The sequence below is a fragment of the Protopterus annectens genome, chromosome 3.part1, assembly GCF_019279795.1.
Source record: "Protopterus annectens isolate FY-2018-M chromosome 3.part1, PAN1.0, whole genome shotgun sequence".
NCBI classification, from domain to species: Eukaryota; Metazoa; Chordata; order Ceratodontiformes; family Protopteridae; genus Protopterus; species Protopterus annectens.
In genome coordinates this window covers 1,406,390,876-1,406,402,990 of record NC_056732.1, presented here as the reverse complement: position 1 = coordinate 1,406,402,990, position 12,115 = coordinate 1,406,390,876, and the positions used below count along the sequence as shown (strand labels likewise).

Below are 12,115 nucleotides of genomic sequence, written 5' to 3'. Positions count from 1 at the left end.
TCACATATACAGTGAATACTATTGCAGTAGCAGTGCTACTCAAACATCTGTCAATATTTATCTTTATTCTTTGTCATATAACCATTGGGATTACTTCCTGCAAAAGCCCAAGAACCAGCCTAAAGTACCAGTGTGCTTACCCCTATCCCTGGCCCATTGGATGTCTTCCTCGAAGCAGAAATAAAAAGAAAAATATATATATACATTTAAGACTTTTTCCTTAAAAAGCCTGTTTCACATTTTACGTGTTTAGATGTGAACAGTAGCTGAGTGTACTGAAATCTGTCCAGGTGTGGAAGGTGTCTATGAGGAAGCACATTGACTGAATGTATTTTTTTTCTCCAGCTCGTAAATTAAGACATCATGCACAGATGTTGGCCATGGAAGAGGAAGAAGAGGAGGAAGATGATGCAGTAAAGCAGATGGCAGATATGAGTGGTCAGAGTACTGTGATCATTGAAGGAGTGGAGTACAGCACTGAGAGACTGCCCAGTCGACAAACCCATTCACCTCTGACAGGGTAAATTGTTACTTCTTTTTTAATGCCTTGTTCTCCATCATTTTCTCATTCTCAAGCTGCCTGGCTGTCTTGATGGAGGGGAAGGTGAGTTCCACGACTCTGATTTCCCAGGTTCCTGTAGTAACTCAAGTGCTGGCTGACCAGTTTAGGGAGCATTTCTGTGGCCAGAAGCCAACTTTTTCAGTGAGTAGATGGTAATACATGAGCATTTTAGCAGTTCCCGTTGGAAGTGGAATCCACAAAACCAGGCAGCATTTAAAGCACTTATTTTGGCAAATGTCCCAGTGGGTTTCTTACATGCTAGCATTTGCTTTATTCTTGGTTTGATATTCTTGCATTCTCTTCATCTGTGGCTGGGTTGAAGGTGGGCAGGATACATCAGAAAAGGCACACCTCCTACCTATGGGAACAAATGTTTTTATTTTGTGTTACTGGTGGTGCTGTCAGTAAGTGGAGTGGTAACCTTTCCAAAAAGTATTCCTTCCCCAGTGTTATCAAAAATTCAGAAGTTGCGCCTAGATAGACAGTGGCTGCAGAGGCCTTGAATCTTGATCTGCTGTTATAAAAACCTGATGGAGAAATAATTAATGATTGTTAGGGCAGCATAAAATGTGGCATGGACCACTGTGTCGTTTGTCACAAACATGTTGTCCACTTTGTGCAGCACTGTTTATTTTGAAGCTATAGGACATAACTCACTTGTATTTTGCAGTTGTGATTTCACTTAACTGTCAGAACCTTCTCATTCAAAACTAGCAGGCAAGACTTTGGCTGTATTGCTTTCCTAAGAATCCAGTGCAACTGAGTTGTGTCCTTTGAAGGAAGAGGGTGTAGGGTAGGTAGTTGAGTTAGCACCTTAAAGAACCAAGAACACTTCAGATAGTTGGTGCTAAATGTGCAGTTTTCTATGTATTTTATTGTAAACCTGAGTGTCTCATGGTTTATCTACTGTCAAGTTATTCTGTTTTTTCATTTTGCCATCAAATGCATCTCCACCAGGATGATGTTTATATGAGCACCTGTACACACACAGTGCATGTGCTTTACTACAGATAGTTACACCACCATAATCTTTTTAGGCCATTTATTTGCTTCTTCACTAACTTTTGTATTATTCTGATTGGGTATGGCATATGGTAATACCCATTCAGATAACCTTGATTTAAGTGCATTCTGGAAAGTATATGGATCACATTAAGACTTGCTCAGCTTTGATATATCAGAAATGCAAACTGAGGAGGGCTATCAGCCACAACTCTGTGCTGAGATTCCAGACAAGTAGAGGCCTCTGTGCTTCCTAAAAGCCATAAATCTGATGATGTCAATGTTCATTTATTCTTGACGAATGGGACTCTGTTCCGACCCCTAGGAACAGGCTCAGCCGTTGTGCAGCTCTCACTAGCTAAAAAAAATCTCGAGCTAAGACTATGCCCCTTCTGAGGCATTGTAGCAATTGCCTTATGTACATAGACAACCTTCTGCTTCTAGTCCACACAAACTCAACACATGAGAGATGCAACTATATTAAAAGCCTTGAATCCATGCTCTCTCACATTCCAGTCAGTACATCTGACACTGAGCAGGTTGTCCGCACACACACCTCACCACCTACTCCAAAACCCATATCACACATACCTACATATGTTGAGGTCCTTGCAAGAAACCGATCTAAAAACCAGTGACCTCCCAAACACACACAAGCACGCTACACATACTTCCTCTGCAGAACACAAATACACACAATAGTCAATGTACCATTGTCTCATCTGTGAAGTCCATAAGGCTAAACACTGAACCTGACATATTAGTTATAGGTGACTCCATCGTGAGGCACACAGATGTCCCTCTAACCAGGTTGGATAAGGAAAATGTCACAGTCAGCTGTCTGTCAGGTGCCGCGATCCACCATATCACACACGGACTCAGATCTCTTAACCACAGGTACTGTTATTAGTCCGTCATAGTCCTATTTGGTGTGAATCACTTGAGACATATGTCTGTAGACTATATGAAGAGAAACATGACTGAACTTTTGGACTGTGTGTCTCTTGGGCAGGTATGTCCCGAGTCTTAAGCAGCATTTTAACTTCACCTAGAATGATGCCTCAGTACAAACAGAAAATTATTTGACTTCAATAGTTGGCTTAGTTTTTGGTGTCATTCTAAGGAGTTCCAGTATCTGTCAGCCTGGGATGACATGATCAACAGACCTTGATGCTTTGCCAGAGATGGTCTTCATCTGTCACCCCTGGGATTTTGGTTACTGGCCACCCCCATAATGCCTTTTTAGACAGTATCACAAGGACAAAACTCCCAATGTAAAAATACCAACCAGAAGCAACTTCAAGGTCATGCTGCTAAATGTTAGGAGTCTTAACATGAAACTTGACTCACTGGAAACCGTCCTGTCCCTGGAGGACACAGACATTGTGCAGTCACGGAGACCTGGTTCAAGACTGTGGAGAGCACCCCAGCAGTAACGGGTTACACCTCCTTCCACGCATTTGGATCACAAACAGAAGGCAAGAAAACTAAAGGAGGCGGTGTGTCAATATTCATCAAAGAAATATACCTCCAGATTGATTAAACAGTATGATGCCCTAGAGATACATCAGGTGTAATTAACTGTTGGTAGGACACCTATTTAGGTCATTGCCAGCTAACAGAACCTCCTCCATGAATCAGGACACCCACTCTGCCTACTTGAATCTATAAAGGTAGATCCAAGCACCATAGTTTTGGGTGACTTTACCCCAGGATTGACTGGGTGAATTACTTGTGCTCAAACTCACCTGTCCAAAGGTTCCTTGACTTTGTCAACTCAAATGCCCTGCACCAGCTGGTTGACACGCCCACTAGGGACACCGACCTGGATCTGGTGTTTACAAATATGGGAGACCAGTGTAGCACCCTATTGTGAGGTCATCACGGGTGAGATCTGACCACAAATCAGTCTCATTTGAAGTAACTCTCACACCTGACCCCCCCCCCCCCCCAGCAGCGGCTAGATTAAAAAAACTTCTCCAAAACAGATTGTAACATCTTATGGGATGGTATAAATTGCTTCGCTGCACCTCCCCCTTCCGACATAACCAGTAACTATGCCGAGCTGTACACCAATGTCCTGTACAGGCAGTTGTATAACTGCACTGACTTGGCAGTACCTGTTAGGACCAAAACAAGCTCTTCAGAGAAGAGCAAGCCTGCCTGGTGGAAGAAACTGCTGTCTAAGATTAAGGAGCGGGCTTTAAACTGGGGACACTCCCTCCTTAGCTTAAATAAGCAAGTAAGATTTCTTGCGAAGTCCTCCAAGGCAAACTTCGAATCCAAGTTAGCTTCCTCAACAAAGGACAACCATAAGGTGTTCTTTAGTTATATCCTTAACCTAAAAGTTAAGGCCCAGATTTGCACCGAACTGGTAGTTAATGGTAACATATACTGAGCTGGTGGATATAGCTAACATGTTGGCTGACAGGTTTGGTGAAAACTTCACTCCCCTGTCCCTACTACATGTACATCATGATATCCCTTCCACTTTGTATCTCTAAAGAGCAGGTCATAAACACCCTCTCTAAGGCTAAAAACACAGCATCAGTGGGACCTGATAACATCCCAGGTTGCTTCCTAAACGGGTTCAAACAAGAATTGGCATCACCATTGGGTACTCTCTTCAATCACAGTCTAAGCAGCGGCTTCATCCTTGCTAAATGGAAAACAGCCGTCATTATCCCCTTGCACAAAGGTGATGTCTCTACTGACCCCAGGAACTACATACTTTAGTCTGGCTAGCCTTATCTGCAAGGCCATGGAGAGAATCATCAATAACTTACCTTCCAATGACGTGTAAGATATACATGGGAATTGATGCTGATAGATTTTATAGTCATTTAGAAGAAAACTTAATTATGGCAGTAGAATAAAAGAACAATAAAAGAAAGTCATATGGAACAAAGGATCATGTGTTGTTAAATAAAGTCATAGTGGAGAACTGTAAAAAGGGGAAGAATCTAAGAATGGCATGAATTGACTACAAAAAAGCACATGATAGTATCCCACATTCATAGATGAGTGCTTAAAAATGTATAAGATGCACCCTGCACTGATCGACATTACAGTGACCATGAAATGGTGGCAGACCACTTTGCAGTTAAGCCATGATAAAGGACAAATTATTATCTCAGGGATAAAAATTCAAAGAGGGATATTCCAGTGTGACTGTTGCTGTTCTGCCTTGCCCTTAACCCATTCAGCTGTCTACTTAGCTTAGTTTATGCCTATAACTTGGCTCCTAGAAAACAAGAAAGTCTAAAGACTTCTCATATTCTCTTTGTTAAGGATTTAAAACTGGATAGTTCATCAGATGAGGAACTGAAAGCACAGCTGCAGGTTGTCAAAACCTTTTCAGATGATATTAGAATGTCATTTGGTCTTGATAAATGTACAAAAGCAACCTTTAAAGCAGGAAAACTGCAGCACCAGGAAAACATCAGTTTGGGGTAAGAATGTGATGTAAAAGAACTTGAGCAAGATGGAGTGTATAAATACTTGAGAAGTAATTTAGGATCAGTGATAAAACATGAACAAATGTGAATAAGACCTAGTAAGGAATACTTTAGAATCTTAAATTAATCCTGAAAACAGCATTGACATCTAGGAACAAAATCTAAGCTACAAACCAGTTTGCTCTTCCTGTCTTAGCTTACAGTTTTGGAGTGAGTGATTGGCCCCAAAACGTGTTGGATAGGTTACATATTAAAATAAGAAGGATGCTTCATACTCACCAAATGATCTGTAAAAATCGGTGCATACCAAGATTAAATATTCCCCGTTCCAAAGGAGGGATGGGCCTGCCTCCTTGAAATTGATTACATGTATAGATCTGCAATCGTGAGCCTCCACACATATCTGCTGACCTCACAAGACCCAAACGTAATGAAAGTTTTGAAACATGAGGAGAATAAATCTAAGATGACTTCTCTGCTTAACCTAGGAGAAGCATATCGACATCAAGCAGGAATGGAAATCAAACCAGAAGTAAATAAAAATCAGGCAGCAACTGAATGTGCCAAAAAACAAAGGAAAGAATCTAAGGTGAAGGACCAGATGAGAAGGCAAGAAATGTGGGAAAAGCATAAATATAGTTGCAAGTCTATAAAACTTCTGGAAGAACCTCATGTTGATCAGGAACGAACGCAGGAATGATTAAGGAGAGGTGAATTCAAACCAAGAGATGAAAGGTTAATATTGGTGGCTCAAGATAGTGGGCTACGTGCACCCTCTTTACAAAGTCCATTGAACATGGGAGAAACAGATAAATGTAGGTTTTATAAAACCAAATTTGAAACGGTCACACACCTCGTTGCTGGTTTGGACATACTAATGGCAGAAGGACTGCATACTGAAAGACATAATAATGTAGCAAGACTGTTGCACCTTGGTTTGTGCAAACATTATGGTACTGGAGTGGCTGAAAAACACTGGAAACATGAGCCACAAAGCATCATAGAAAATTATGGTGTGCATCACATGGGATCATCCATTACCAGCAGTTCAAAAGATAGATGCTAGAAAACCAAGTATAGTGGTAGAAAGATGCACAGTTCCAGTAGTAATAGGAGCAACAGATCTTATAAAAAAAAGTCTGCAATCCTATTTAGATATGTTACCAATACATGTAACTCTTTACGAACTCCAGGAGTCGTCATTACAGGGCACGTTGTGGATGCTGCAAAGAGCACTTTTGTCTGACATCAAAGTGTGAAACACAACTAATTTCATGAACTTTAATCGTACTTTGACTTAGGAATGGGGTCTGTTCCTGTCATGGTATTAGAAACCCAAAAGATTTAGAGAAATTAAAAAGGGAGAGACCTTATCAACAAAGATATAGGTAATCTCCAAACATTAGATTCTACTGAGCTTGGATTTGTCAAGGGGAGATCCTGCCTGTTAAACGGTGGACTTCTTTGAGACAGTCACTAGGGCCCTGGACGAGGGAAAATCTATGCATATAGCCTAGCTAGTTCTAGCCAAGGCATTTGACACTATCCCTCACTCATGCATCATTGAGAAACTCTCCCAGCCAGATAACCCTTGTATCATAAGGTGGTTTGTGAACTGGCTCACTGATGGAACCCATACTGTCAAAGTAAGGGAATCCACCTCAAACACCAGACGAGTGACCAGTGGCGTTCCAAAGGGATCGGTCCTGAGACCTCTATAGTTCAGAATCTATTTCTCTGAAGTACAAGCTCAAACCAAGGGACTGTGGCTGACAAAGCTTGCTGACGACTGCAAACTGGGTATAGTCATAGAATCTTCTTTAAGAAGTTCTTATGCAAACAAATGACTGGTGCCAAAGTCATGGCATCAAACTCAATGCAGAAAAATGTATTATCATCCTTTTCGGTAAAAGCGATGTTCCTGCAAATTACCACATCAGTGGCAACACCCTAAGTATGCACTCAGTAGTGAGAGATCTGGGCACTCAGGCTGACAACAACCTTGCTTTTGTTCATGTTTCCCCAGTGGTAAGAAGGCCATTCTACATGGCTCATTTCGTAAGTAAGGCCATTGCCTTAAGAAAAGGAGAAGTTATCACCTCCCTTTATTCTTTACTCATTAGGCCAATAATTGAGCACAGGTCCCCTTTAGGCATGTACCTTTCAAAGCACCTGCAGCAGTTGGAGAGGCCACAAAGGTTCCTCACAAGGAAAATGCACCAGCTATCCTATGTGGATTGGTTGAAATCACTGTCACTTTTATTCTGTTTCATACAGACTACTCAGAGGCGATCTCTGCTTTGCATATAAAGCAATCTCTGACCCTGCTTTATTGGAAATGCTGCACATCCACAAGTCAGATGGCACACTGGATGTTTTGTGTTTCACTGTTGCAGTCCATTACACTTGGGTTATCCCACTGGCAGGCTACCCCCAGTCAGCCTGAATTCCAAAGTCTAGGTCAGGCGTCGGTTGCTGTCGCCTCTTCCCTGACGTCGGTGTGCCAGGGGTACAAAAGATGCATCCGACGCCATTTTCTTCAGTCTTTCTTGCCGCGCGGTGCCCAAAGCAGAAGCAGTTCGCAAGTGCCGGTCAGCCGACTCCTGAGATTTTCGTGTTTGAGTTTCAGATCCGAAGTCTTCATTAAAAGCTAAGTACCCCATTGGGGAAAACTTTTTTCTTGCTCCAGACAGATGTCAGAAAAAGTTAATAATTGTATTTCTTGCGGGAAGCAAATACCTCATAAGGATTTTCATTCTTACTGTATTCCTTGCCTAGGCCCTGACCATGACGTTGCTTGTTGTCGATTTTGTACTAGATTTAACCAGCGCACTATAAAGCGCCGGTACAATTTTGCATTTCACTATTTTGGCAGAAGATTTAATTACACGATGCCGTCGGATAGCCAAACGACTACCGCAATTCAGAAGAAATGCAAAGAAAAAGAAAAGGACAGGCATCCGAGGTCTAAAACCAATGACGAGGCTTCTTCTAAGCCAGTTGCCGGTTCGCCAGCTCTCAGTGAGGCGCTTTTGCAGCCCCTGATGCCTGCTACTTTGGACCCACAGGCCGCTATAGACTCCCACATGGAGTCACCTAGGCCACTGGCCACATGGAGTCACCTAGGCCACTGGAAGCTCAAGGTATTGGACCTTCGGAAACTATTCCCTCAGATGGGTCCAAAGCCGCTGAGCAGGCATTGGCTTCTGAGGGTGTTTTCAGACCTACTCAATTGTACATTAAAGCGACTCCAGCTACAAAGGCAAAGAGTAAAGCATCTTTAAAGACAAAGAAACAAGTACAACAGCCTCATGGTCAGGCCTCCATGCCCAAAAAACAGATGCTCAAAATGACCAAAAACTTGATTACTTTGATCAGGGGTTCCTATCCCCCTCCTGATAAGAGGCCTAGGCAAGAGACAGAATATGAATCTTAGATCAGGTTTCCATTTCTTCTGATTCTTCTTCTGATTAGGAATACTCTCTTCCTCTCTATGAGGATTCTGATGCTGAAGAATCTATCCCTTCAGCCTCTACTCCTGAGGATTACTCTTTTAGGGAAACTTTGCATACCAGGAGGGAACATTTCCACTGGGAGAGCCAAGATTATTCAGAATCTAAGAAAAGGCTCAGAGACTTCCTTTTACTCCCACAACACATGCTCCTAGCTATTCCCCCTGTGTTAGACATTGTAGGTGATATATTTTCGGAGTCCAGTCTGACCCCTGACTCCTTACCTCCAGCTCCTGTTAAGCCGGACAGGTACTACAGGGTGCCTGACTCTCATAAATTCCTTTTCAAAAACCCTGCTGCTGACCCAGAAACTATTTCTCAGGGTCCCAAAGGGGTCAAGACATCCACTGCAAAAAACCCTACCCCCTCCGACAGGGATTCTAGGGCATTAGACAGATGGGGAAAGAAGATTTACACCTCTGCTACCTTGGCTATAAGGGCTTTAAATTGTCAGTTTCATATGCTCAGATATCAGCAATATATTATGTCCCTGCTTAAACAGAAAATGTTGATAAATTCTGAAGGTGCAGAAAACAAAGAAATGCAGGATTTATTGCATGCAGCTGAGCAAGTTGGAAAGCATACTTTGCAATGTGGTTTTGATTCTTTGGAGACCTCCTGCAGGGCCGCTGTCTCGGGTTCTGTCATTAGGAGGCATGCTTGGTTAAAGGAACAAAATCTACCAGATCATGTTAAAGAAAAATTATTAGATGCTCCATTACAGCATGATACTTTGGTGTTAAAGAAAATGGAGGACAAAGCTAAATCTATGCACACAGTCAAGGATTTCTTACAGGTACAGCCTCCAAGATTTAGCAGACACTGACCTGCAAAGAATTGGTCCTTTCCAGTGTCAGACAGACCACAAAGGGGCAAATACAGATGCCCAAGAGGCAGATCCCAGCCCCAAGGTTCATACAGGTCTAAACAATGGGGTGCTTCTACCTCCAAAAGTGGAGAAGACAAATCACAGCATTACAGGAAACAGTCCCAATGACTTCCCCCTGTTTGCGCCAAGCACTTATCTTCTGGCAGCACCTTTAGGGGGAAAACTAGCCCTTTTTTCTCAAAATTGGCACATAATAACCCAGGACAAATGGGTCTTAGGCATAGTGTCACAGGGCTACAAGTTTCACTTTCATACCCTGCCAAGGGCAAACGGTTGGCCAGACCTACCAAAAAAACAATGGGCAGAGGCACAAAAGCAAGTCTCATCCCTCATGGACATGAGGGCCATTCAGCAAGTACCAGAACAAGAGCAGGGACAAGGATTTTATTCAAGACTGTTCTTGGTACCCAGAAAGGACATAGCCTGGAGACCAATACTGGACCTATCTATTCTAAACACATATCTGGATATACCAAAATTCAAAATGTTGACCTTATAGCAGCTTCTGCCCATGCTGGGCAAGAAGGCTTGCCTTGTGACTTTAGACCTAAAAGAGGCATACCTGCATGTCCCAATCAGACAAACATGCAGAAGATACCTCGGATTCAAAGCTGGCTCAATGCACTACCAATTCTCTGCACTGCCCTTTGGCTTATCTACTGCGCCCAGGGTCATCACAAAGTGCCTGGCACCAGTAATTACATTCTGCAGACTAAGAGGAATACAAATATATCCCTACTTGGATGACTGCCTCATTCAAGCAGAGAACAAGGACATTCTACTACAGCATCTGGCGTTTATAAAGAGATTACTACCATGCCTAGGGTACACAGTCAATGAACAGAAATCAAAACTAGTACCCTCTCAAGAGGTAATATTCCTGGGTGCAAGCTTAAATACAACTGCCCAGATGGCTTATCTCATACCAGACAAACAAAGGCATCTGACTACCTATTTCAAACTGTTGGCAACAAAGGCCCAGTTATTTGCAAGAAAAATTCTGCAAGCTTTGGGCTTCATGGCATCCTGCATTCTACTAATTCCATATGCGAGACTGCATATGAGGAAACTTTAATGGTACCTAAAAAGCGTTTGGACTCAGCATTGCCACAGTCTGGAAACAGTAATTACTCTCATTCCCTGCCTGCAACAGGAGTTTCGATGGTGGGCAAAGGCCTGTCACCAGAACAAGGGACAGCCATTCACCTTACCCCAGCCAGGCAGACATTGACAACGGATGCATCAGATTATGCCTGGGGGGCACACATGGCAGGAAAATATATTCAAGGCACATGATCTGCCAACCAAATGCATCTACATGTCAATCAAAAAGAGATGCTAGCTGTTCAGTATGCCCTGACAGCCCTCAAGGACCTACTTCATCCGGGACAACTACTGATAGACAGACAATACCACGGTCATGTGGTATATAAACAAGCAGGGAGTCGCTCATTCTTACCCCCTCTGCAGACTAGCCATGACTTTGTGGGACACAGCATTGACTTACCAAGACATCTGCAGGCACAATTCCTGCCAGGAAAGATAAATGCTCTGGCAGAGGAACTAAGCAGAAACCTCATGGATCCCCACGAGTGGAAATTGGATCCAAAAGTCTTCAACATGATAACAAGGAAATGGGGATGCCCGGACATAGACCTATTTGCCTCTCCTCACAACTGCCAACTAAAGAGATTCTGCACAAGGACTTATCACAGACAAGCATGGAAAGTGGATGCCCTATCTTTCAGCTGGAAAAACTTAACAGTATATGCCTTTCTTCCACTGCCTCTCCATCCCAAGGTACTCCTAAAGGACAGACAAGAGAAGCCAAAAATGATAATGATTGCCCCAGACTGGCCCCGCCAGTACTGGTATCCAATCCTAAGGAACTTGTCTCAATGCCCAGCTTAGACATTACCTCAAATACCTCACCTACTGTCCCAACAAAACAATCATATCCTGCACAGCCAACTCAAGACCTTAAATCTGGCAGCATGGCGGATAATGTAGTCATACAAAACACACCTCTCGCTAAAGCGGTGATGGATGTCATTTTGGAGGCCAGGAGGCCTAGTACTAGAAACTCTTATGCTGGAAAATGGAAGAGATTCTGTGCCTGGAACCAGGCACAAGGAATTGACACAGCAGTACCAAATATTCCTCAGATTTTGCAATACTTAACTGAGATGCTGGACAAAGGCCTATTCTTTTCATCAATTAAAATTCATGCCTCTGCCATTTTGGCTCATTACAATACAGAGCCACCAATCTTTTCTCATCCTTTAAGGCAAAATACCTCAGAGGAGCCAAAAACTTAAGGCCTCCAAGGAGATCACCACTACCTACATGGGCCTCAATTATGTTTTGGAAAAACTCACTCTGCCCCCTTTTGAGCCAGCCGCTACAACTGATATAAAGTTTTTATCTTGGAAAACAGCTCTAGTCCTAGCAATAACCTCTGCAAGACTAGTCTCAAAGCTATGGGCACTCATGGCTGTGGAACCTTTTATCATTTTTTTATCCAGACAGGGTTTCTCTGAGGACAAACCCGACATTTATGCCTAAGGTAGTGTCCAGTGTGGCCCTTAGCCAAACTATTCATCTGCCTACTTTTTATCCAAACCCACAGAATAAGGGGGAGAGAATTCTGCATTCTTTGGACATACACACAGACAGCTACGCTTCTACTTGA

General features: G+C 42.9%; 1 protein-coding gene across 15 annotated transcripts in view; it reads left to right on the top strand.

Annotated features, from left to right (window-relative positions):
* Positions 1 to 12,115, top strand: part of SCRIB (scribble planar cell polarity protein) — a 2,800,411-nt gene that overhangs the window by 2,324,602 nt on the left and 463,694 nt on the right. For all 15 annotated transcript variants that reach the window (XM_044067477.1, XM_044067487.1, XM_044067486.1 and 12 more), the window contains one exon: positions 346 to 520. In XM_044067477.1, the coding sequence (XP_043923412.1) occupies positions 346 to 520 (175 nt within the window). The remainder of the gene's footprint in view (positions 1 to 345; positions 521 to 12,115) is intronic.